Below are 27,152 nucleotides of genomic sequence, written 5' to 3'. Positions count from 1 at the left end.
AATACAAACAAGGGGGGCAAAAAAATCAAAAACAGGAGGAAAAACCGTAAATAGAATCAAATGCTTAAAGGGAGTAGATGAAGTCTGCTGAACTTGCAGAGATTTAATTAACCCTTTGCCCTTCTGTGCAGTAGGAAAACTGTAGGGACTTTCCGATTCCAAACGCACGTTCTGTGCAAGGTCAGGGAATGGCCTTGGCAGAGAAACATCTGAGGAAGAAGTGTCATAAAGCAGCAGAAAAGCAAAGTAATAAAGTGGAGGGTGAATGGTATTTACCCTTTGGAAACCTCGGAGAGAAGGCGTGAAGCAGAACAGCAGACAACCTGGGTATTAAGCAGCAGGACAGTGTTTGGAGATGGGAGGGCTTGTAATGACTTTTTTTTAAATAGATGATAATGAGGGCCTAAGAAATAGTTAGAGAAATGTAACCTCAGCATGAGCATGGCTCAAAGTCAGAAATAAAACCCATTTTCCATGTCTGGAGAGGGGAGTATTAGGGAAAATCAGTAAAAATAATAAATAGGAAGTACTTATTCATAACCGTTCCCCCAAAGAAATTCCTGCTTATTTAGGGGAGAAAAGTTTACTCCTCAGCAGAAACTGATTTTGGGATACCCTTAGGATTTATATTTGATCTAGTGCTATTTATGATCGTGGTGTCTTTCTTGTGGTTGGGATTTTTGTGGAAGTAGTGACTCTGAGCCCTTCACCAGCCTTCCTGTGCTGCTTGCACTGTTCTGGGACCCAGGAGGACCCAAGTGGCAGCATCGCCACAGCTCACAAAATTTCCTTTTGAGGTACAAAATGTTTCTTTCCAGTGATTTTTTTCCCCCCACTCACATCATGATGAGAAGTGCAGGATGAATTATAGCTCATATGCACTACTTCTGCCTGAAGCCTCCATACACCCGAATCGCTCCAGCAGCTTTCTGCTTGCCTGCACTTTCTGTGTTCATGGATATTAAAAATGTGCTTTCTAAACCAGCTGCTTGATCAGCCCTTCCAGATTACGGCTCCGTTTTCATCTGCTTCAAATAAAATTAGCCTCTTTTTACAGCTTACTAAAAATAGTCATTTCTTTACAGCCTCAGGACATGGTGACTCATGTGATAGCAAAGAGGAAGAAACTTTTATTTCTCTAAACTTCAGCCTCCAGCAGGAAAGCTGCTGCGGGCCGGCCGTGCTCCCAGCTCCCACATGTGGCTCAGGGCCTTGCTCTCAGCCAAGGGGCTCCGGCTGCCCTGTCCTCACCGCTGTGTCCCGGTGTCTCCTTGGTTCTTGAGGGAAGGTGTGAGGTCACCACAGTAACTAAAGTCAACCTTTGAGATGACAGAATCACTGAAGGAATGAGGTTGGAAGGGACCTCAGGGTCCGTCTGGTTCAACCCCGGCTCAAGCAGAGACACCCAGAGCAGGCTGCTCAGGACCATGTCCATGAGATTTTGAAGGTCTCCAAGGAGGAGACTCCACAGCCTCTCTGAACAACCTGTGCCAGTGCTCCATCACAGCACAGAAGTGCTGCCTGGTGGTCAGAGGGAGCCTCCCATGTGCCAGTTTGCACCCATTGCCTCTTGTCCCATCACAAGATTCAGCTTCTGGCTCAGGGGTGCTTTGGACACATCCAAGGAGGAAGGTGTTTCTCACTGCTGAGTACAAATTGGACATTCATGTGGAAAATAGTTCCACTTCACAATCCTTAGATTCCCAATATTTAGCTCATGACACTGTTCCAAGTACAGTTTAAGGATAGAAAGCAAGCCATGGATCAAAGCTCCTCAGGGCTGACACGTAGGTTTGTCTGTCTGTCACACCGCAGCGTGACGCTGTGGAGGTTGCACTGTGGCATGAAGTGGGCCCCCTCTGCCAGTAAACCTTCCCTGGCCTACTTCTCTGCTCATCTTTAAAGCACTTTGTTATTCTCTTTCCTAATCAGCACCCCCAGAAATGACTCTTAATGTAAATGGAGTTGGTTACAAACCTTCTGAGATCACTTATTTCTCACTTATTCATACTCCAGCAATGCGTTGATGGAGGAACACGAAGCAGAAATGGCTTGTGGACGTGCGTATGGTGTTGCAGTTGCTGAGCAACCTGTTCCTTGGTTCAGTCATTTAGCATAAGAATCCAATTTCAAATAAGATATTTGGGACCCTGCTTGACTTAGTATGCAACAGCCAGCGTAACCTGCAAGGACGAGTTGAGCAGGAAATCGAAGCAGCTTTCTTGGGAAACAAAAAAAAAGCTTTGTGGGAACTTCCCATCATGAAGGACCGTATATCTAAACCGTTGCTTTCTAATTCCCATGTGTAGCTTTTCATGTTTGAGTCCTTGGGTAGGTCTTAGATCCCTGCTCCATATACAGCATGCCCAGGAGCAGTGGTTTTTATCTACAGTTCCACAAAGACGTTATCTTACTGAGTGCTTGCAAACTTCCCGTCTTTTTATTAATAGCATCCTAAGAACAAGCTCGTTTTAACTCGTTTCAGTAAGCCAGAAGCTTTGGCGTGAAGGCAAAATAAACTTCCCTGTTGATGGAAGCGACTGGTATAGACCTCCAGTACCTTACCTGAAGCATTGAGGCAGCCATGTTGAATGGGGAACACAGGGGGCGGAGGCCATAGCCTGCCAAAAGTGGGATAATAACACTGCTTTTTGCCCCATTCTGGCCTAGATGGGCAGCTGGGCAGAGTGGGGCATAGCTCAGCCAGCACACTGGTGGAAGCAGTGGTTCAGCACTGCTTTTGATGTGCCCTTATGCCAAAGGCTAAAGGTTTGCAGCTGTCCAAGTCGTCTCCCTCACACAAGCTGTTTCCTCCAGATACTTGGTACGAAATGAAGGCTTTCAAAGTCTAATATCCAAGTAACCTTCATAAAACAAGAAGTATACAACATCCAAAGTAATTTGGAAAATATTTATTTTTTTGAATGGTGATAAAGGTAGCTAGCTAGGACTGCTAGCAAAATGGTGCATATAGAACTACAAGATACCTTCTGAGCCCTGAACAGCTATGTGGAGAAGGGGTCTCATGGGCAGGTATCCAGTCCCTGTACTTTTTTCAGGACTTCAGACCGCATATACGTGACTGATAAGGAGTATGTTGCAGTGCTGTAGGGCTGTGACAGCAGGCAGTGGTCACAGTGAGTTGTCTCCTTGTTTTTATGCAGTGGATTCAGCTCATTTCAGAAAATAAGTGAAAGCACGCATGAGTACATTCTTCATCATTTAACAGCTAATTATTCCAAAGTAACAAATGTAATTGTCAAGAGAGTTTGTTTTGGAACATCTTTCCTGAATAATCACTGCTGTTTTTTGCATGTTTTTTCATAATCTAATTTAAAAAAGGACAGGATGTTTCTAAGACACAGAGCAGTTGTTACGCATTTCTAGCATCTTCATGTTCCTGTGTGGAAATCGGTGGCACGCTTGCTCTCAGACCCACGCTGGTCTTTGTGTACGTGGCCATTACACGTAAGGCTGCCTGGTAGAGTCATTGAGGTATTTAAGGGTCATTTGTTATGGAAAACCTCAGACTTTTATGTTAGGGGCATGAAATATTTGGCATGCAAATCTGATACTGCTGTTGATGGGTAACTTATTAAGAGTCACTTGCGCTGCGTTGTCATTAGTGACCTTAAAAAAATGTGCAGCGATAGTTTCCAGATACGTGGAATATCGCTGGAAAGAGGAAAAGAAGGAAGGCAAGAAGTAGCTGTTTTAAATTACTGCAAGGGGAATTCAGATGAGACGTTAGGAAAACTTCGTAGTGATCAGAGGTGTTAGTCACTGAGCTGAGAAACCTGGGGAGACAGAGGAACTGCTGTCTCAGGGTCTTCAGGAGCAGGTTAGATGGATGTTGGTCAGGAGTGATGCTGGAAGGGCTCCTCTTCCCTCCAGGTGGGTTAGAGAGCCAGGAAACCTCTCCAGGTCCCTTCTCACCTTCTCTCTGTCAGTGGCAACAGTGTGAAATCCTCTGTCACTTTTCCCAGTTCAATTTCGTATCTCTGATAAACCAAAAGTACTCTGGTTCTTGTTACACTACCTGCCTAACATATACTTAAAATAACATCATCAAAGGACATTTAATAATTTGTAGGCTCTGGCCATTGTTCTAGCTGTGGTTGGCACATCAAGATGTGTACTGCATGTTTTATTCTTCCCTGGGCTTGGCAGCTGAGACTACGTTTAGTCTTTTTGTCTTTTTCTTCAGTAGTCTGTAACTGGGTCTTGCTGGTGCATATGTGGGGGGGAATGGGCTTTTCAAGACTGGGTTTGGCACACAAAGTGCTTATGCTCTTCTAAACACTTAGAATCTAATTAGATTCTCATAATGAAAAAACAACTTTTTGATTATAATTTCCCAAGTGCGAGCTTTGTGCACATAATGGTAGTGATAGTTTTTTTTTTCTCCCCTCTGCTTTCAGAACTTCAATCTAGTAAACTGCCAGTTTTAGCATTGTGCCACATTTTTGATTGCTGTTGTCCATGTATCTTTAACCCAACCTATAAAATAATCAGGATCAATTTTTTATTTTTTTTGGTCTTGTCCCTTGCCAAAATTCATACAGCTCTTTCGAGCAAAACGCGGGAGACACAGCGGCATGGTGGTGTGATGACTTCACCTGTGCACTGGGCTGTAAAACATGCAGGTGGCCTTGGGAAGAGAACCAAGTCAAGGCCTTTAGGATCTAATCTTGCAAGATAAGGCGAGTTAATGTGTTATTCCTCATGCTGATACAATTATGTGTCTGTTTTGCAGGAAAAAAGAGTCCAAGTCTCTCCACCGTTAACAAGAGGACCAAGTGCCTTTATACCAGAGAACGAAGTAAGTTTTAGCTGAGCTGGTTGTGTGGAAGCTTTTTATTTATTTATTTTTTTAAATGTAAACACTGAAGGACACTTTTACATCTTGCTTGCCCAGTGGTAAGTACTTGGATGAGTCCCGTTGTCAGCACAAGCAGTGGTTTATCCAGAGCAAGCTCCAGTGGATAAGAACCGTGCTGTCCTTTCATATGAGTGCTGCCAGTGGTCTTGCTCTCAGTTGTCCACACTCCCTGAGACAGCTTTGAGTGCTGGCTCTGCTCTTTCTGTGGGGGATGATCAGTTCTTACCCGTAATGTCAGGCCTGAGGGGAGACCTACCCGGTACTGCAGCAGTACGGTTATACAGCTCTCAGGGCAGTCTCTGACCTTCAGTCTGAGTGAACCTAAAAATATAACTAACTTCTTAGACTCTAACTGCGGCTCTTTAAGAGAATTTATGGTCGAAAGGAACGGTTTGACTTCAGACTCGAGATTTCTGTGCATGATTTAATGTTCAACTTAAGCCTTGGTTTGCACCTTGCTACAGTAAATAGAAACTTCCCTTTGCTGTAGCTCTTTTACCCTGATATTAATCTTCCCAGAGTATTATTTATTGATTGATGAATTGTTTAGGATGGCAGACTATAAAACCAGGGCCTTTTTTGTTTTGCTTTTAAGTAGTTACTACTACAGGCAGATAAGTCACATGCTAGAAGGGCCAAAAAGAAATTTCTGAAAGATAAGATATCTGTTCTTTGAGTCTCTCTCTGTTTATACACTGAAGAGTTGAAACTAAAACCAAACAGAGTCAGTTTAAAGCCTGGCATCAAAAACCATAATGAAGCAAAAAAAGATGTCAAAATGAGCCTTGTAGACTTGAGAAAGCGGGAGCAGAATGAGTTGCAGCCAGCCCAACTTGCGAGAAGGACTTCACTTGTGTATAAAACATGAACTTGAGATGCTGAACCTCGTAACGACTTGATTTTTCTCATTAAGACAATAATTGCACAAACAGGAGAAAAATGAATGTAATTAAAGTGTTAACATATAACATTTTGAGAGGATTCTTAATGAACTCATTTCACAACCAAAGCACTTAGAAAAAATGCTAGCTAACAGTGCACAAGGAAAGCACTGGGCCTTCAGCAGGAGTAACCTCAGCGGTTACCAGTGATGGAACCTCCACCTGTAGGAATAAAACAGGCAGTGTCACAAACAAATGTTAAATATTGTTTGTTAAGCAAACAGCTACTTCTGTCCCCCTATTCCATGGCATTAAGTAATGTAGTGCATAGGAAGGATGTAGCCAGAGATTGGTCACACATTAAGTGTCTCACAAATCTTGCTAAGAACACTGCTGTTATCAAAGCCTGCTTTATTTTCATAATGAAAAGAATATGGACAGAGTAACAACAAATTAATTGTAAAGCGTCCTGTTAAAAGTGCCATAAGGCTTTACAAGAAGAATAAAAAAGTGTTTTTGTAAATCCATGGATGGTAATAAATCAGGAGGAAGTACATACACAGTATGAAAAGGATAGTATAGGTGGAGATAAATCTCAGAAGCAATAATGCTGCATATTGCTGTGCCTCGCGTAGCAACAGTGCAGCCCTACAGGATTATATTTCAATTCTGCCAGCAGAATTTCTTCTCAGTGGGACTGAAAAGTGGAATGTTCCCAAGAAACTACTAAATGAGACAGACGTATCTTGAATACCTGGAAAATAAGCTTGCTTAAAAATACAGGGGACTCCGTAGAGTGGAATGATGGATGTGTAATAGTGAGTGAGATGGAATGATCTATAATGTATGAATAATGTTTTGATGGTAAAAACGTTCCTAAAGAAAACTGAAGAGGCATCATTTTTGGTACAAAACAAAGAAAAGCTGTAAGAGTGAAGAGCAACACATGTAAAATTTATGAGGCTGCCTGACTGTGTCTTCTCTTTCTCTCTGGGCCCACAAATTAAAACAGGGAACCGCGGTGGTGAGAAATGAAAAGGTAGTTCATGTTGTTCATGTTTCTTTGCATATAGACGAGATTTGATGGAAAAAGATATGAAACACAGTACATTCATCAGCCCGTCAGAAAGAAGGAAAACATACTTTAAATAAAATAGCTTAGCAAGAGTTGTGTCTTCCTGGTTTTAGGCACTTTCTATCTTCACATGCAGTGAACTAGCTGAAATGGTTTCCCATTCCACAGTGTTTGCTGGTCTGATACTGTGCAGTTTCAGAATAGCTGTTTTAGCCTTTTGCTTGTAGCTTCAATGGCGAGCATGTTTAGAATGGCTGCTCTTGGTGATAAACACTGAGTAATAGCACTAATTCTGTGTTGGGGCTTGCAATTCAAGAGCTACTTACTTGTACTGCTTCATTTCATCTTGTGCCCAAGATTTGGATTGGCTGGAATAATTAATGAACAGCTTTTGTTTAAAGAAAGCGTTAAATTCCTATTCTAAATAATACTTGAATGTTATGGACAAATTAGCATTTGATCTCCTCTTCAATTATACAAACACAGAAGGAGTAGATTGCCAGACTGTTTCTATAATTTGGTTACATAACTCCGTTCCTCTCCATTAACTCTGAAATTGTTTTTAGGGCTGAATGCTCGGGTGATGTGTGTCTGTACAGGCTGACAGCCGTAAAGACTCTACTTTCCATTTAGATTTTGCTTCCTTACAGATCTCACACAAATCTGACTTTAAGTGTCTGAGGGTTCTTATCCTTTTCAGAAAGCTTTACAGAAAAAAAATGTTTTGTTTTGTTTTATTTTGTTTTGTTTTTTTGTAGAAACATATTAAAACAACAGAGGTACAGTGTAAAGTGTTCTTCAGTTCCCCATATACAAATAGCATCTGTATGTGCATATTCACATGCAAACAGGCACGTATATTTACATACATACATCCGGATCTCCAGAATTAGCTGCAAGTTTTTTTACACAAGCAAACCTTTCATAGTGCAATATGTTTCTCTTCAGGGCTAAAGTTGGCCAAAATCTCTTTTTCTGCTCAATTTGTCCACCTTATTTTTAAGGTTATGCAAGCAAATGGTTTGGATGAACGTACTAATCTTCTTGTGGAAGAATACTCCACATCTGGTCGCCTGGACAACATCACACAAGTCATGAGCATCCACACGCAGTACCTGGAGTCTTTCCTCCGCAGCCAGTTCTATATGTTGCGTATGGACGGGCCCCTTCCTTTGCCCTATAGGCACTACATCGCTATAATGGTATGTACCAACAGGCTGTGCATTTTCCCCTTTGAACTTGACTTTCTTATTAGGGGAAAAAAAAAAAAAAGGAAGAAGGAAGAATTCAGAAAGAAGAGACCAGTGTGATATTTTGTCAGGGTGTGAATTTTTCTGGTTGGTTTTTATCAGAATGAAGCATGCCTTGCTACAAGGTGTTCAGTGAGAAGGGTGATGCACTTCTCACATGCCCATGAGAATGAGGTTTTACAGAGAGCTGTTAAAACTCTGTCGCCTTACTGCTGGGCATTTAACCATCAGCGCACAGCAGCAGGGTGAGATGCAACAGTCTGAAGTCACACCAAATTCCAGGTGGGCACATGGAAAACGGATTTTACCATGAGGATGCTCAGACATTGCAACGAGGGCCAAGAGGGTTTGTGTGTTCTCCAAGGATGGACATTTTGTCTGGACAAGGCTCTGAGCAACCTGATCTAAGTGCGAGATGAGGTTGGACCAGACGTCCTCTAGAGATGCCTTCCAACCTCAATTAGATTCTGTGCTTCAGAGTAATCCACTTACACTTACTAGAGAACGCTCCCTCCAGCGTAGAGCTTTACAATATAAAACATGGCCTTTTGCAACTAAATTTATTTTTTTTGTGTGTTAATATCCTGCTTCCACCTGCAACAAAACCAGATTACATGCTAATGTGCTGACCTTTTCCTTCTGTGTTCAATTATTTTAGGCAGCTGCCAGACACCAGTGTTCCTACCTAATAAATATGCACGTTGATGAGTTTCTGAAGACTGGCGGGATTGCAGAGTGGTTGAACGGTTTAGAATACATTCCCCAAAGACTGAAAAATCTGAACGAAATAAACAAGCTCCTTGCACACCGGCCCTGGCTGATCACAAAAGAGCACATTCAGGTACCTGTTAAATCGTGCCTTGTAATAGCAGTAAATGTCCAGTAATGAGAACTACTCTAGTGTCCAGTTAGGCTTCGTTACCTTGAGTTAAATAATTCAGGGAAGTACTAGAGCATTGAATAAGCCAATAAATTCTTCTTTGTGACAAAGGCAACAAGATTTATTTTTTAGGAATGGCATTGGCTATGATAACCCCAAGAGAAAAGAGATAATACATCAGGTTTCTCTTTTTTTATCTAGTGAGAGTGTGTGCAAGAGGAATACGGTGTTATTGGAGGAAAGGAATTGATCCCTTTTTAAAGTATATAGCAGTCTTATACAAAAGCTGGGGCCAAAATAAATTTTATATTTACACTTTTTTTATTCTCATTTCAGAAACTTGTCAAGACTGGGGAAAATAATTGGTCTCTTCCTGAACTGGTGCATGCTGTTGTCCTGTTGGCACATTATCATGCCTTGGCAAGTTTTGTATTTGGTAGTGGCATTAATCCAGAGAGAGATCCGGATACATCTAATGGAGTCAGACTTATAGCAGTCAACAACTTCTGTGTCTGTGATCTTGCCAATGACAACAACATAGAAAATGCATCCCTCACAAGTAGCAACTTTGGGGTTAGTGTTGCAAGAAGATTCTTTTGCTTGCCTCTGTTTTGCATTAGAAAGCTTTCTTCCATTCTTTCCTGTTTAAATTTCAGGGTAGCTTGAAAGTTTTTGTCTACTTTACTGGAATGCTTGGGTCTGGTAACTCTTACGTTAGCTCTAACAGCTTGCCGTGTAATCCATTTCAAAACCACAGCGAAATGGAGGATGATAGTCAGAGTAATGTGATTTTAATAGCTAATCTCACAACCCATTGAGCAAGACTAAAACTTTGCTTCCAATTGAAAGCTTAAAGTCCCAGTGTCTACAGACACTATCACTGACTGGAGCATTGTGTCATCCGTGTCCTTATCGTGTGGAATGAAAGAAGAAATGGAGAAAAAAACAGAGTTCACAATATTCATTTTGACTTCTAGGCCTCCAATCACAAAACAGGTCAATTTTGAAGCGTTTCCATGTAGATGAGAGGAAATGTCTGAAATAAGATGGCTTTGTTCCTCATGCGGGTGTTCTGGTCTTGAATCAACCAACAGAGGACTTTGATTACTGGCTAATTAACTTAAATGTGGACTTTTTTCTGAAAGCGCCTTTGAAGGAAAGTCCTTGAATTATTCCCGATTGCTGAATTAGCCTCATCTCCTTTGATGGAAGATAGGGATTATGAGCAGAGTCACTGATACATTTGTAAAAATTAGCAGGCAGCTTACAGGCTGAGCATGTGATCCATCGCCCAGTTCCTGCATCCAAGGTTTCTGGGCTGCAGGACACGCTAGCTAAAATCACTGGGATGTCTCATTCGGCATCAGCAGTGGGCAAAGGGCTGCTGCGGACTGTGTGCTGCTTGTTAAGCAGTGAGTGGTACACAATTAAACGTTTATATCTGTGAGCAGAAGATCAGAATCAAAAGGAAAAGATGGAAAAGGAAGACCAAACAATTTTCCTTATGAAAAATCTGAATGACAAATAGAGATCACATAGCCCAAACTTTGATGTATTTGTAGTAAAGAGGCCTGTTTTCGCACAAAAGCAAGAAAAAAAGTCTACATAATGGCTGTTTTGAGTACAGAACATGAAAATAAGCAAAAAGAAAAAGAAAATCCTGATTTTCTGTCTCAGGTTGTGTTCCTGTATTGCAGTGTTGTGCTCTATCTCCTCAGTAAGGTCCTTAGCATTACCAGTATACTGAATAAAGGCACCTTCAAGTTAAAAATTGTTTTCTGATACACACGGGGCACGTAGACGAATTTTCCCAAGCAGTCTTTATGGTGGAACATACGTTTTTAGTGGTTTACACCTTCAAACACCACCTCTTTTTGCTGTTTATCTTGCTGCAGTAGCGTAGCGTGATAGATGAGAGTAACACCACCTCCCTTCTTCTGACTTTCTGACAGCTGTTTGTCTGTGCTCTCTGTGACAAAACGCATTCTGGCTTCAATTCTTATGTTTGCTGCTATCTTTTTTTCTTTTTGAGAACACTCATTGTTGAGCATGAAATCTGAAGATGACACATGTTGTCTATCTTCTAATTTTGCAGAATGTCATGGTGTTTTTGCAGATTGCAGATTCTTTAAGCGAGCTGGAGGCCTTAATGGAGAGGATGAAGAGGCTGCAAGAAGATAAAGAGGATGAAGAAGCCTCTCAGGAAGAAATGGACACTCGCTTTGAGAAGGAAAAGAAGGAGAGCCTGCTAGTAATTAGTGGAGGTATTTGTGCTTTGCCAGCTCTGTTTTGTTTGTACTTTGCAAGAACTAAACACTGAGACCAATTCAATGACTACAACTCCTGTCCATTTTTTTATTCTCTCTCTTGGCTTAAAAAGGGTGACCAGCTTCACCTCCTTAACATTTCTTGATTGCAAATACCAACATCCATTTCGTTACTTGAAATTTAGCTTTTCTGTGTTAAAAAAAAAAAAAACCTTTAGGCTTCTTTAAAGAGTTGTGTGTAAATTCCTCTCTTTGTGTGCTCTATATATTCAAATTAATTCATCCATGCCTGGAAAGGATATCAACGAATTGACGACTTGCTGTTTTGAGCGATCCTACCGCTGTGCTTTTCCATTACCTGTACTATGTCAGAGATTTCTTAGCATTCAATTTATCTGTAAGTAGTATTCAAAATTCTGAGCTGAAAGATTATTTTCCAGTGTTTTTCATACACCCTGAAGGCCTTCATCTCTAAAAAACGTGCAACTAAATGTTTCGTACAGCCAGCAGGTTGTTCTTTTTTCCAAAGAAAGTGTTTCAACCAATATTGTTAATCCAATCAGCATCTCAGATCATCTCCTCACATTAGAGGTTACCTGAAGCTTACAGTTTTTATCTTTGTAAGAAATGACCCATAAAATGCCACGCATCGCATGAACACTGTTCTTTGTGAATTTAGGGCATCAGTATGTGTTACTAGTAGCTTCAGAGAAAATCTGGTAAGAAAGTTGAAGCTACACACTACTGGCTAATCGATTCTTGTTATTCAGACTATGAGCCAGATCAAACATGTTTAAAGGCATTTAAGTTTTTGTGTACCAAGCCCAAAAGGGAGGAAGAATGTACTGTGAATCAGCAAAGGTTGTTTTGTGGCTTTCCACATCTATGCAAAATCTCTGAAAGGAAACACATCCAGCAACATCACTGTTGGATTTTTTTAAAATGGGCATTGTCCATTTTCAGTCTGTTTTAATTTGGTCGGACAGTCTCAGTGGTGTAGATAAACTAAAGCTCATTGCAGTTCCATTATCAAATCAGGGCTTCCGCAAGTCTGCAACGTCAAGCTTACAGGCACGAGGTGTTGTTTGGGCCAGGAGGGTTTCATTGATGTGGTTGCTGATTGCCTTGTTGACTTTCCTCCTTTTTTTTTTCTCCTTTTGCTGAGTTTGAGCCGAGGAGTCCGTGTGTGTTGTGCCTTTACCCTGCCATGAAATCCAGGGGAGAGGAGCGTGTGCGTGCAGGTTGTTCATTCTGCACTGAGGACTCACTGTAGCAGATGCTGTGCAAGCTTCTTCCTACGCCGTTATGTTTTGATTGTTTAATGAGGCAAAGAGGAGATAAAGCACTTCTGCAATTCTTAGATGAACTGACTTTTTAAGGTGCTAACAGTGGACATCTGGCCGCTGCTCTGTCAATGCATGTGGAAGCAAGCCAGGATTTTAACATCAGGGTCAAATGCAGTCAGCTATGCAGTGGTCAACTTCTGCAAAGGTGGTTACACAATCGAGCCACCTGTTTATTCAGGAGGGAAAGATTGATTCCTGATAGAAAACCTGCACTTGCTTAGTGACACGTTTTGGAGCTCTTTGAAGATGCTTGGTTACTAGAGCTCCTAGCGAAATTTCAGCCTGATGTTCTGTAGACCTCTTTGCTTTCCTGTAATGTGTAGTTGATATTTACAAGCGGAGCAGAGCGTTGCTTTCTTGTTCCTCATATTCTGGGTTACAGAACAGAGCTGGTGTAATTCTGGACACCGTACCTGTTCAGCATGACAATCGTGTTGTCAAGGGTACGGTTTTTCTATTTCTTATCCTAGCATAATACCTTTACTAACAAGATTCATCTTGCCTGATTTAGGAGATGACTCTCCTTCTTCAGGAGTCAACAGAGAGAGGAGCACACCTCCAGAAATGCAGCCCATTTTGCAGAAATATCTTAGCTGTCTGGTGTAGGCTGACATTTAATTGGCTTGATGAAAAGGATGGATCCCATACAAGTAGATTGGGATTGATTTTTTTCCTTCCTTCATACCTTTCTTTTCCTTTGCACATTTTTTTCAGTTGCTCCCTAGTCCATCAGTAACAGCAGCAGTTGGAAGTCAGTACTAATTCCTGCCTAAACCAAAGCATTTTGCTGTGTTTTTTTTTCTTTTCTACAGCATTTGACGATGAAATAGTTTCCACAGATGTCTCCCGCTATATTGAAGATCCTGGGTTTGGGTACAAAGACTTTGCAAGGCGAGGAGAAGACCATCTGCCAACATTCAGAGCTCAGGTAGCATCTCTTTAAAGTGCATCACTCTAAGAGTGTATGCATATGTCATTACAGGACAGAGTGTAAAGTAGTTGTAGTGGGACATGTTGCATGTGCTTTTCCTTGCTATGGTCCATTAAATAGCTTGCAAGCTTCTATAAATTTACCAGAGATGAGTCTTTTACTATTCATAAATCTCAAACGAGGGGATATTAAGCTTTCAGTCTCATTCTTAGTATTACCAGGAGTAATATTTGAAAACTGCAAAGCTTATCAATCAATATGGAATGAAAGTGAAAGAAAAAAAAAGATTTCTTTTCCTATCCCTCCAAATGTGAAAAAAAAAACTATTGGAAGAACACCTTATTCCTGCCATTTTTATCAAGTGTTCTCTGTCCTGTGGTTATCAATAAATAGATGCTTACATGTCTGTGAGAGCAGCTGAGTGAGTCATTCCTGTGGACACACCGTATCACTGGACTTTGAATGTCTGGAAAGAAAAGGAGTTCTTAAATATGATTACTGCAACACTGAAGTTTTTGGTTCTTCATGAGTGTATATACATATTTTAGTGCTGTTGAAAGAATTGTCCTTTTGTTTATACACTGTCATACATCCTGGCATCTTCATCTATGACCAGACTCATAAATCTCTTCATAATATGTAACAGCAGGGAAGCTCTAGGTAATTTTGTTCCAGGTTATAAAGTAGATTAGTCAGCAGTTACAGATAAATTGTAAGTAATGGAAGAAATCTTAAACCAAAACCGAGAACTTCAAGTAAAACACACTAGGTTCAGGAGAACTCGATGGTCAAAGGGCATATCTAAGGCTGAAAAATACAGAATCTGTGATCACTTTCAGGAAATGTATTTATCTATATAGCAGCCGTTGCTGATCTGGATAATTTACTCTGTGGTCTTTATATGAGCCTGAGGTAGGTAGCTATTGCCAAAAAGAGAAAGGCAGAGACAGAGCCTGTAAATCAATGCTGCTTAACTACTTTAGGAGCAGCAGGCTCCCATGGAAAAAAGCTCAACAGAAGTTGAAATTGGAACTAAAATGTCTCTGCTCTTAAATAAACAGAACAGCTTCTGGCCTCCATTCAAAGGAGTCACCTTAGTAATTTAACTTTATTAGCATGTCCTACTCTCGAGCAGTGAGATGTATATACCCCCAGCCCCCAGATGCTCTGCTATTAATGCTACTTCAATTGAAGTAGCATCCCAAAACTCTGCCATAAATTCAATCCTTAGTCTCTTAAAGCAAGATTATTGTTTGTCTCTGTGGATTTAAATTCAGCAATAGGAAAAGGCATTTCATCCACAGCAGAATGTCTTTCACCCTTTCTGGTTTTCCTTTTTCATGGTTGGTACGAATCAACTATGTTGTTAGTAAACACTGCTTTCCCCATCCTGGGGCTTCCATTTTCAGAGGCTTTTATAATGCCCCCTGGGTGTCCTGGACATTTTTGCAGGGCTGGTAGATCTGGCATATCTCACAGGCTTTTTAAGGTAGTTTGGACCAGCTGCTGAGAGCCAAATGTGATGTTGTGAGGCATTTCAGATGTCACCAAATTCCTCTTTTATGCAGCTGTCCTTGATAATATTCCCCGCAATCCTAAGCAATTGGGTTCAGTCCAATAGATGAGCTCTACAACATGTGGGTAGGAGCCCCTTGCACACTGGTACTTCTTGAAAACAGCCTTACACAGAAAAGGATGTGGAGATCATAGAATCACAGAATGGTTTGGGTTGGAAGAGACCATAAAGGTCATGCAGTTCCACCCCCCTGCCATGGGCAGGGACACCTCCCACCAGGCCAGGTTGCCGAAAGCCCCATGCAGCCTGGCCTTGAGCACCTCCAGGGGTGGGGCATCCACAAAAAAACAAACAGACGAGCATGAGATGATGCCCTCAGTTGTAGTAAGAGTATGTGGCTGAGAGATTGCCAAGGATCTGGGCAACTAATGTGTTCTGTTATAACCACAGCACGGGGAGTGGTTGTGTGCTGCTCTGGAGCAGGGTCATTCTCCCCCAGTGTTGATGCCATGCCACCGCTTTGCAAAGATTTCCCATTCCTGATGTGAGCTGGCATCTTTTCACCTTTGCAGTCCAGGTGCTTATTTAAGACCAAAGCATCCTGGATTTTATTACTTTGTTCGAGGACTTTTCAGCACTTTACCCCATGTATGTCCTGGGTGAAAGCACATACTCCACCTCTGCTTTAAGTGAAGCATCGAAGCCTCCAAGAGGAATACATCTGGAAACTTACAAGTCCATCCCACTCAGAATGACTCTGGTCAAATCAGCAGAGCAAAAAGTGGAAAATTGCCTCAGCACTTCAGAACAAGCTTGGTTTTTTTTCTCATGTAGGCTCATGATGTAATGTTGTGATGTGACATTCATTGCCAGGAAACCTGGGGAAATGGAGAGAGTGATATAAGTGAAGGATTCAAAATAAAAATTCTTTGAGGAGAACAAAGTTACAACTAGTAGACAACAAGAACTATTGAGCTATAGAGAGGGTCGAGTGGAAACTTCACTTCACTTGTGTATTTCTGTATTTCTTTCCTCTCCTGCAGGACTATACTTGGGAAAACCATGGCTTTTCCCTTGTAAACAGGCTTTATTCTGATATTGGGCATCTCCTCGATGAGAAGTTTCGGATGGTGTATAACCTCACGTATAACACTATGGCCACACATGAGGATGTTGATACAACTACTCTTAGAAGAGCTTTATTTAACTATGTCCACTGTATGTACGGAATCAGGTACGGGAGAAAACCCCCTGGCTAAGGAGTGCATTTAAAATGGTGGAAACACCAGATGAAAAATTAACTATGTGAGAAGTTAGACTTAGACTTAGACCCCGGTAGCTCAGCTTGAGAGTCAGAGTGGTGTTTTTTTGCTGTTACATCAGCACAGCTTTCACTTCCAGGGAAGAAAATGAGTATGAATCAGAACAGAAGTTGTTAGAGAAATGTCTTCTCTGAAGCAAACCTGTATTCTCTGTTCAGAAAAAAAAAAACATCCCAATACCAAGCCTTTCTTCTGTCAGTAGGTTTTATTCCAGCTTGTATAACAAATGCTTAAGAAATTAATGCTACAAAAGACCTTGCTTTTAAAAACTTACATCCAACTGAGTGACTGCCTGTGTTCTTAGGTATGATGACTATGATTATGGAGAAGTTAATCAGCTACTTGAACGCAGCCTGAAGGTTTACATAAAGACAGTGACCTGCTACCCGGAGAGAACTACCAAGCGCATGTACGATAGCTACTGGCGTCAGTTCAAGCACTCGGAGAAGGTGCGTGTTTCATAGCCAGGCTGGCTTCACAGAGAGCCACGTGTGGTTTAAAAATGAAAATATTGTGACTCCTAAAAATGGCTGTATCTGTCAAACTGTTTTTAACAAGAGAAGAACAAGCCAGGTTAATTTAATTCATTAAATATCAATCTTATAAAAATACGTCTTAGTGTACTGGAAATACCGATTCTTCTCTTTTTTATTTTGAGTGACTTCTCCATAAAAGTGAACTGACAGCTGTAATAGAACAGTGGATAAACTTGGGAGTACAGAAGCAGTTAACCATGCCAATACTTCGGATCTGTGGATCAAAAAAGAGCTTATTCCATTCTTCATGGTGTTTTTCATCAATAAAAATGTCAGCGTATCTTCAGATATCTGAGTTAAATGCTTCCTGACAAGGGTTCAGTGCCTGCTAGCCTGTCTGGCATATGAACTGTTCCTTATTCTGTGCTCCTGTGTAGTGTTCACAGGTGGTAGTAAACAAAACAAAATGTAACTCATGAAGAATTAGTACCATTAGGATACAGAAGTGGTTTTGTTGGGACTTCTGGGATGGAGGATTGCTTAAAGCAGGTGAGGCTAGCTCCTTATGTCCTAGGACATTGTCTGGTGTTGGCGTACTAGACAGGTTTCCTAAAAGGAACAGGAGTCTTGCAGCAGGGTACAGGGAGAAAGTACATGATTTCATGCCACATTACTAAAGGTTACAGGCGTTAGCATAAATGAATAAATGATGTTGCGTTACGAGGTAAATTAAATGTCTGATTTCATTTTTAACAGGTTCACGTAAATCTACTTCTAATGGAAGCTCGTATGCAAGCAGAACTTCTGTATGCCCTTCGTGCCATAACTCGTCACTTAACCTGAAGCAGTCACTGGGAGGGAGTAAAGGAATTTTTACCAAGTATGTAAAGACCTTTTGAAATAGATACACACCAGAAGCTGTTTGTGATGTAGCATCAGGTTATTCAAATTCTCTAGTGTCAAAGTTTAGCCGTGTTTCTCGACGGCTGTAATGTGCAATGACGTGTTTTATTTTCTTGATGCTTAACATTACTAATGATAACAAAAGTAACACTGAGGAGCACTACTCTGCATTGTTTCCGGTTGGATTTCTGCACAGTGGTCAGAATCCTAAAACTCTTTTTATGATATTCGATTCTAGCGCTTTGTTCTTTAAGCACCGGAGTGAAGTGCTTAGAGACTTCTTTTCCAAGCAATCATTTTTCAGATTAGTGGAGTCCACCAGAAGATCAGCTCTGCCTGTTCCGAGAACGTACCACCACGTCCTGGCTCTGACAGAGACGCACACGCTGTGTTGCATTGAATTGCCCACTGGATTCTTCTGTGTCTCCTGGAGACTGCTTGCCAGTCACTGTCTTACTACAGCAATTGAAGGTGATGTGAAACGTGGATGCAAACATTGACCACACTTTAATGTGAAATTAATCGCGACAAATTCTACAGCATGCTACTGAAGTGCAAAATTCATCTGCTTTATTGTGCCTCTTCCCAAGAGAAGAGCCCTCACAAATTGCCATTTCCGCTACACTTACCGTGTCTCAAACATGCATAATCCTGCTTTACTGACAGTCACCCTCAGTTGTCGTTACAATATCCATGCTCATCACATGTTGCAATTCGTTTAGTTGGCACCTATAAAGCTGATACACAGGCTGACCAAAAATAGGGTTGTGGGTTTTTTTGCACTCTCTTCTTTCTCGATGTTTTAAGTAAGGAAAGTAAAGGCAGGCTAGCATATTTGTTCTTTCATATTGGATGTGTAGAAATTTATTTCCCATAACTTCTTCATAGCATGAAGTCTTAATATTCAAAGTTTAAACGTTTCTATGCATTAGTGTGGGTGAACAAAAGAAAAGTGCAATATTTAAAAAGAAAGCAAGCTTTTTTCCCTGTCATGTCACTGCTAAAGTGTCCTTTCTATATAGCCATAAAGAAATTTTAAAACCAAATTTCTTTATTGTCTAAGGCCTAGCAGTTTTGTTTTAGTTTTTATGGCTTAAGACAACCTGATACTGAGATGCCAAAGCATCCCCAAAACAAAGCATTCTTGGACAACTGGTAATATTGGGGAAGGGAAGAAATAAGCTGCCAAAAATGTCACACTTTTGTGCTGTTTTCTGTTGCTTTTGACTAATTTTAAGAGCACAAAATGTTGATATTTATAGCTTTATTTTGTATTGCATTTAATGAACCAGTGAAGTGCCTAAAGAGATGCTTAAACTTACCCAGTAGGATGCAAGTTGTCACTGCTTAAACTGTTGTCTGTTGGTTTGGACCTTTCGTAGTGCTTTGAGGAGGGTGACCTTTGTTTCTGTCACATACGTGCAGAAGTAACTGGATAGGTTTCTTTTTAATATTCCATTGGATTGTAGAAGATAATACAGGATTTTTTTCCACTGATGATTTCAGAATAGTTTTTGGAAAATGGTAATATTACCAGTCATACTTTTAACACTTTCCATTGACAAAACCATGGACCACTATGCTTTCAAGTTAGTTTTCTTCCCTTTTCCTGATACTTTGCTGTGACTCTGCGTGTTGGATTTTTCGCTTAATCTGTCTGTTCCAGATTGGAAAGCTAAATGATTGTACACTTCTCTGCACTTTCAGACTGCAGATTCTGCATGTGAAAAACCTTTGAGGAAAAATCAGTAAATTTTTTTATTTTAATTTAATGTAATGTTGGCTACTTGGAAAAGTACCCTCTGGACAGCATCAGACTGTCTTCTAGAGAGAGCACTGGGTAAAACATCAGATTTATTTATCTTCAATAGCTAACTGCAAAGATTTCTCAGAAGTGTTGAGACACTGATATGTATGAACTTAGATTGACTTTCTAAGTTGTTATAGTTCTTTTTCCTCCCTGTTGTAAATGTAGTGGCCGTACTGACTGGCTTTTGTGCATAAAACAGTTCTGCTGAGAGGACTTCTCATGCAATACCTTTGCTTTTTTTTTCGAGTGGTGGGAACCGTACAGTACTACTTTAAATTCCTTTGCTTTGAGAAGCCAAGTGGTTCTCAAGAAGCACAGTTGAGCTCTGGAAAGGAGGTGAAACTAGATTTGGGTAACTAATAGGACCGCTTAGTTTCCCTTCAGAAATGCAAAGACTCTTAGAGTAGCTTGAGTTTTATGTTTGGAAACATGAGTGCCTTTACTTCTTTCCTTATGAAATATACTTGCCAGCTCAAATGCCTTCAGAGCAAAGTACATGAGCAGATTTGAAATATAGAAACCATAAATGGATTGCTTCATAAAATTTGTAGTAAATCAGTAATTTTTTTTTAAGTGCCATATCAAGTCACATATGGCCTGCAGGACATTCCACCGTAGGAAATGTCATTGTGCAAGTAGTTTGCTATTACTTTTTTTTTCCTTTAATATTAAAATGCAAACTTGAAACTTTTGGAGATATTTTCCATGTGGCATTTTTTTTTCAGAGTATTGCATTTACAGTGTAACGATTTATAGCCTAGTTTTTATACTCAAATTTATGATTTTTACTAGATGTTTGTTCAGAATAGGTCTTTCAAGTCATACAGCTATACCATATGCTTTATGCACGCTTTAGGCTCACTGTGCCAAATTGTAACGTGCAAGTGTTCTTGGAATTTTTACATTTTTAAAGCACTCATGAATGTGAATCTTCACCCTTGGATCATTAATATTATCCTGAAGAGTACCAGAATCATTGGAAGTGTAGATACGCTCCCTGTTTTCCTTTATTGGAATTGATATTTACCAGCATCAATGTTAGCCCACAAAATCCCAGCTGTGACCAACACACAAAGTATGCAGTCTCCTGTCTACTGAGGAGAATGCTCATTAGGTACAAATTAACGAGCTAGCACAGGAAATGCTGTAAGTAGGGAACAGCTTTGAGCAGGGACAGCTTCTCATCACTGCAGAATCACTGTAAGACGTGTGTTCTGGTAGCGTATCTTCTTGCTGCATGGAAATCACTCTGGTTTTTTTGGTGATGAAGAGAAGTGGAAAAGATACCAGTTGGAGAAAGCATTTGCATTTCCCAGAATATGAGCCTGCAGCTGATCATCACAGGAGTGTCATCACGTTGGAACAGAAACCAGTTTAAACTAAGGTAGAATCTGTACCCATAGCTAACAAAACTAGCGTTGAGGTGTCCTATGAGAATTTTGGTAAGCTGTAGATGACTGAACTGAAACATATACACTTTGTCCCAAAAACTTGATTAAAATGAGAAGGATGTACTTTCAGCTTTAAGAACTAGTAAATTGCCACATCAGCTCTTCCTATGCATTAAAGAAATCTTAAAGCACAGGAAAATCCGTGATTATAAACAATTATAAACCTGGTAGGTCTCTGTATAAATTTAGAGCAGATTAGAACAGAACAAAAAGGAAAACGTTTTGCTTCTCTCTTACTCGAGTGCAGAAGGTCAAAGCACCAGATTCTTCAATAGTATTTTTGTTCATAGCAATGCTGATAGATGCTTTCATGGGATTTGGGAAAAGCAGTTAGTTGCCTGAATTTCAATGAGAATTTAAGCAGCTAGGCATTCAGCAAAACCCTGCAAGGTGCCCACTTGCATTTTTGAGTCAGATTTTTAAAGATACTTAATCACCTAAATTCAATAGCATAAAAGCAGTTTCCATAGAGATTAAAGGAATAATATGTAGCAGATCTGCAGCGATTGTTAGTGAAATGGGTTGGTGGGGGGACTTAATATAGACTCAGAGAAATCTTTTCAAAAGAGGTTAAACTGTAAGCTGCTGCTCCTGCAGAACAGGTTCTCGGTGTTTCTCATGCATGTGTGTTTTCCATGCACATTGACATGCATTTCAGGCGCCTATTCCAGAGTTTGGGCTCCCTTTTAGAAGAGCTGGATTATTTAACCTCTGCTTGCAGAAAAGATTTATTGGGATTAGCAAGTGGATGGCTTGTGCCAGGACGCAAGTTTTGGCCAGACGGATATATTCCAAGTCTTCTTGATTAAAACTGATTTTTTTTTCAGATTTTTTCCTTAAGCATTCAGATCCTTCTCCCATAAATAAGAGGTGATGTTGCACAAAAAAAAAAAAAAAGGAGGGGGGAGAATTCATACTAAATGAACTTTCCCAGAGCTGCTCTGAATATAAAGCTGCTAGAATTGGCGTGCCATTAACTATCATTCCAAGAGCTGGACAAAAATGTCAGTTTTCCCCATCTGAACTTCAGATTTATTCTCCGTAATGTCCCCGGCACGTATGATTGTCTAAAGAGATGCACCCACCAGCTTTTTCACATTAAATTGTAAATGAAGAAATTATAAATGAAGCTTTTTATCTCCAGTTGAGAACGAATTTGACATCTCATACCTACTTCATGGATCATGGGTGTGGGAGATGAAAGCAGCACGAGGAAACTTGAGGGGCATCTTGAACAGTGTTAATTTATCTCTTAGAGCAAGTTTTCTTGCCACGCAGTCACACAGCTGCTCTCTAAACACACATCAGGCCTCTCTTGCAGGCATTTAGCCCTTCTGCTGCTCACTAGGGGCCAAAACTGTCATTTTCCAGCCCGCCACCCCACATCACACACTGCCTGTTGGTCCAGGACAGCCCCAGCAGTCTTGCAGAGGCAGCCCCTTCACCGTAACCTCCTAAAACAGTGCTAAGTTCCTAGACCACCATTCCTTCCTGAGCTCAGAGAACCTTTCTCCTGCTCAGAAACGCTTAATTCCAGCATTGGGTTCTTTCTGGGCAGGAAAATGCTAAATCTGGTGTAAAGTTTGACACTTAGTACTTACTTAAAACATTTAGGTAGCATTTGCGAGTAGCGTGTCATGTTCCATCGCTGGAATTACAGTCCTAATCCAGTGGATCCACTAACAAAATGCTTTCGTTGGCAACACTCCCCTTGCTTGAGCCTTTTAGCTGTGCAGGCTTCTTACAGGGAATTGTAGCAGGGAATTTCGAGAGCCTCAAGTGCAGAGTGGGTGGGAGAAGGGCAGGAGCCCACAGGGTCATTTTTTTGGGGCTGCTCCTCGGCTTCCCCGTAGTCAGACAGCCTTCCGAACAAATGGGTTTGGTTTTTCATGTATTCGAGGGATAACTCCAAAGGCAAACTTCGTGGTTGCTCGAGACATAGACACCTTGGGGTGTTCAGTAGAGCTCGTGGAAAGCAGGGATCTGAATTCTGCCCTTGCTCTCGGCCGCAGTTAGAGCCAGTATTTAAGACGCCGATGAATATACGGCAAGGGGGCAGCAGCTTGTGCTGTAAGCAGCAGCAGCAGAAGACAAGGGGCTGTCTCGAGGCTGGCTGGAGAAGCTGCACTGCTGTGTCCCAAAGGCCCTCGTGCACGTCTGCGCGTAGGGGAGGCGGTAGGGAACACCTGCACCCAACATCTCCTCAAAGACAAAACCCCAAGCCGCTCTGGAAAGCTCCCCTTCTCCTTCTCCGGGGATGGAGGAGGGGAAGGGAGCCTTCCCCTTGCGGCTGTGTGCAGCGTGCTGCCATTGAGGCACGTTGTCTCCTCCACCAGCTCTTTGAAGGGGATTTTTGGGTTCCTCATTCACCACTCCATGCTCATGCGGTGCCGCCAGACACAACCCAGCCTTCCTTCTCCCTTCCCTCCCCGTCCACCCGCCAGCACCCGAGGCAAAGAAATGTTCCTGTAGGGAAACAAAAAATAATCAGGCTGCAGCCCTCGGACTCTGCGGCCACCGATGGTTCACGACTATTGACCGGAACTGGATATAAACGGTAGCTTAAAAAATCAATAAAAATATAGGAATTTTGTAAACTTGAAATCTCTCGGTTTTACCCTTTTGCTGGAAAGCTACGTAATGAATGTATACGCTTTATCTCTCTGACATAACTGAAAATCAGACTGCCAACTTCTTGTTTTGTATTAGCCTTTTTTTTTTTTTTAAGGAAAAAAAAAGAAAAAAAAAGTTTGTGAGCAATATATGTAGCATGCTGTGAAACGTCTGTTTTGATCTTTATAGTTACTCTTTGATTCATCAGTATTAACACCAGTTCTTTTTTGTGTTCCCCTTGGTACTTTGTATGCAGTGTAATCAGAAGCTGTGATGGGCTCTGCAGTCCCGTGCTTTGTTACTGTAACTCCTTGATTTCTATGAAGCACCTGACTGGGGGCCACCGTGGGCAGGCAGTGCGGCCGTACACGACTGCCACTTTTCAATCTCTTGTACTATGTATAGTTTTAAGTAGAATAAGCTTTTTAACAGAATATTGATGCAGTTTATGATTCACACAGGCTGCAAGCGTCTGGTGAGTGAGAGTCTTTGTATTTATAGTTGTTGGTTTTTTTTTTGTTTTATTTTTTCCTTTTTTTTTTTTTTGGTTTTGTTTTTAATTCGTAAGGTAGCAAACTTGATAAACCTAGCCACTTTAAACCGCTCTTGCTGAACAGCCCCTGCTGTAGATGAAATACCACTGTAGGTACGGGGAGGAGGGCTGGCGGCACGGGCGGCCCTGACACGTCCACCTCCGGCCCGGGCCCTGGTGTGAAATGTTGTGACCTCCTCGGCTCCGTGTGGGCGTGCTGCCCTCCCACACACACACACACACACGGGTGCACACGCAGAGACACCAGCTTCACCCGAGCCTTGCCGTGAGGAGGGACAGGCTGTGGATGGTGGATGCGGTGTGTCAGCAGCCCGTGGCTTCCAGGCCTCCCTCCCGTACCCAAATCAGCCTGATTTGACGTCCACGAAGCCTGGCTCGTTTTTAGGCTTCTCCAAAGACGGTCGTGGGTCTGAGCCTCCTGTCGGGACGTGCCCACCGCCCCAGGCTTGCAGCTCTCACCCTCTGGAGAGGGAATAAATGGGACCACGGCCCGGTGCGGCCCGGCCACCGCCACCTTTGTCCCCTTTGCTGCAGGGGCATTTTGGGACGGAGGAGGAGGCACAGCTCCGATCCTGCTGCTCCCTCACACTGTCCCCTGCAGCTCTACTCGCTGCCAGGTGAGGGTGGCACAGGGACAGCTCGCCCGTGGTGTCCCTTGGGCCACTGCCTTGGGACAGCTCGCAGGGTCCGTGCTTTCGCAGGAGGTTTGCCTGCAGCAAGGCAGCTGCTAGGAGTTACCTGTGGGTGTCCACAGCAGCTTTCACCATTTTTTTTTTTTCTGTTGATGGTTGATTGTTTTTTTTTTTTATTTTTTTAATTTTTTTTTTGCAGAGAACAGACTGACCTAGTGGGATGGATCTTTTCATTTTGTGTGTGACTTTTTTTTCCTTTCCTAGTTTTTAAGTTACCCGACTTGAATTTATCTGAACAGATGCAGAAGGAACTTTTTTTTTTTTTTTGTGAGTTAAGAGACAAAAAAAACGCATTTTTAAACAAAGGAATTGTGTATTAACATTTTAACAGCAATTCATAAATCTGCACTTTTTATGAGGTTTTGAAAAATCTATTTATAGGTACGGAACAATGGGGTTTGTTTAAAACTGTATCGCATTTATACTTGCTGAAATTACTTTCATTGTTATCAGTAGGAATTTCATTGGTTAAATAAAACTGATAAAACATGGCTTGTGTTGGGTCCATTATTTACCACGTGCAACTGTGTTTTGGGAAGAGCTCTGGTCCTGAAGCGTCCTTCTCATCCGTGCACTTGTGCTGGTCTTTAGTCCAGGTCTGTATTGCAAGCACAGGTCCTGAAAAATCTTTGGCATTTGCTGAAGATGATGTCCTTTTAATATGTTGTTGTCAGTGATCAAGGCTGGGGCAATTGACAGTATTGTGTGTGCTGAGGGTGACAGCAATGCAGAGCTCACGCTGCAGCCGAATTACAGCACTATTTCACCCTCCCACCAGCCAAGTCCTGCCACGAACATGGGTACAGGCAGCTGAAGGGCCACCAAGGGGTTTTCCTGGGTGAGATGCTGATCGCCCTTTCAGAAAGACAAAACTGCTTAATGCAAGCTGTGGAGCTTTTTGGGTATCTCTGGTTTATCGCTGTGGGGTCTCCCTGCAGGTGTTCGAAACCTCCTGGACACGGTGCTGGGCATGGATCCACAGAGGGAGCCTCCTGTGCTCCAGTTTGTGCCCATGGCCTCCTGTCCTGGCACTGGGCACCACTGACAAGAGCCCGGCCCCATCCCCTGTGCTCCCTCCCTTCAGGTGTTCACAGACACTGCTGAGATCCCCCTGAGCCTCCTCTTCTCCAGCCTGAGCAGCCCCAGCTCTCTCAGCCTCTCCTCACAGCAGAGGTGCTCCAGGCCCTTTGTCACCTCGGTGGCCCTCTGCTGGGCGCTCACCAGTACGTCCAGGCCTCCCTCGTACTGGGAAGGCCAGAACCAACACGGGACCTGAGGTGAGGCCTCACTGGTACCGAGCAGAGGGGAAGCATCACATCGCCTGCCCTGCTGGCAGTTTGCAGCCGGGTCACATCTGTAAGATTGGATGGGCTCAATTTCAGCTTTTACTGGGGTTTCCTAGGCCTCCTCCCAGCACAGCCTTGGGTTCTTCGCTCTGAGGCACTGGGAGGAACTGGTGACCAGCCCCGGCCCCTTTGTAGGGCAGCTAATGGGCTGAGGTGCAGCCACCAGCCCGTGACTTCAAAATGCAACCCAAAGCAGCCCAACTGGAAGGCCAGGTGTAAGCACACTCGTTTATTTATTCCCCCCGACAACTTTTAATTTGATCGTGGCTGAGCAACCTGGTGAGGTGCTTGGAGAGCAGAGCGGGGGCCCTACAGACACAAGGCAGGATTGGGGGTGTTATAAATGGCCTCATCCATCACCATAACTAGCTCGTGTAAATACGCCTGGTTTTGTGCTTTTCAATGTATAAAATAAGAAAATCACAGGATATATGTATTTCCTGCATAGCTAAAAGCTGCCCGTGTGTGCTTTTTGTGCTCTGGCTTTCATCAGGCCTCCCGAGCAAAGCTTGGACATCCCTGACCTGCAGGAAGCTGCTGCTCCAAAAGGGAAAAAGCCTTCTGTCCCTTCCCGGCTGGGGTGGCGAGTAGAAAATTAAAATAAAATAAAGTAAAGTAAAATAAAATAAAATAAAATATAAAATAAAATAATATAAAATATAAAATAAAATAAAATAAAATAAAAAATAAAATAAAATAAAATAAAATAAAATAAAATAAAATAAAATAAAATAAAATAAAATAAAATAAAATAATTTTAGCTGAAACTGAAGTGTTTTAGTAGTCATCGGGTTTTGATTTGACCATTTGTTCCCCAGTTTCTGTCGCAAGGAGTGACCCCGTAGAAGAGGGCCAGCTCCAGCCCTGGCCACCTGTGCCACGCTGTCCTCAGGGCCTGGTGCTTCTCATGACGCACCAAAACCTCCAGCAGAAGAGCTGGGCTGGGGACATTACACTG

General features: G+C 42.0%; 1 protein-coding gene across 5 annotated transcripts in view; it reads left to right on the top strand.

Annotated features, from left to right (window-relative positions):
• The window catches only part of SESN3 (sestrin 3), a 45,217-nt gene extending 19,878 nt beyond the window's left edge, over positions 1–25,339 (top strand). For 2 of the 5 annotated variants that reach the window (XM_068669548.1, XM_068669584.1), the window contains exons 2-10: positions 4,757–4,822; positions 7,843–8,040; positions 8,747–8,929; positions 9,305–9,541; positions 11,064–11,232; positions 13,394–13,509; positions 16,072–16,262; positions 16,655–16,799; positions 17,583–25,339. In XM_068669548.1, the coding sequence (XP_068525649.1) occupies positions 4,757–4,822; positions 7,843–8,040; positions 8,747–8,929; positions 9,305–9,541; positions 11,064–11,232; positions 13,394–13,509; positions 16,072–16,262; positions 16,655–16,799; positions 17,583–17,669 (1,392 nt within the window). In that variant the 3' untranslated portion in view covers positions 17,670–25,339. The remainder of the gene's footprint in view (positions 1–4,756; positions 4,823–7,842; positions 8,041–8,746; positions 8,930–9,304; positions 9,542–11,063; positions 11,233–13,393; positions 13,510–16,071; positions 16,263–16,654; positions 16,800–17,582) is intronic. The other 3 variants (XM_068669569.1, XM_068669557.1, XM_068669576.1) reach the window with 3 other exon arrangements.
• The last annotated feature ends 1,813 nt before the right edge of the window (positions 25,340–27,152 follow it).

Source organism: Anas acuta, chromosome 1, assembly GCF_963932015.1.
Source record: "Anas acuta chromosome 1, bAnaAcu1.1, whole genome shotgun sequence".
In the NCBI taxonomy this organism is placed as follows: Eukaryota; Metazoa; Chordata; class Aves; order Anseriformes; family Anatidae; genus Anas; species Anas acuta.
The sequence above is the reverse complement of the archived record's forward strand: the minus strand, read 5'-3'. Positions and strand labels throughout refer to the sequence as shown.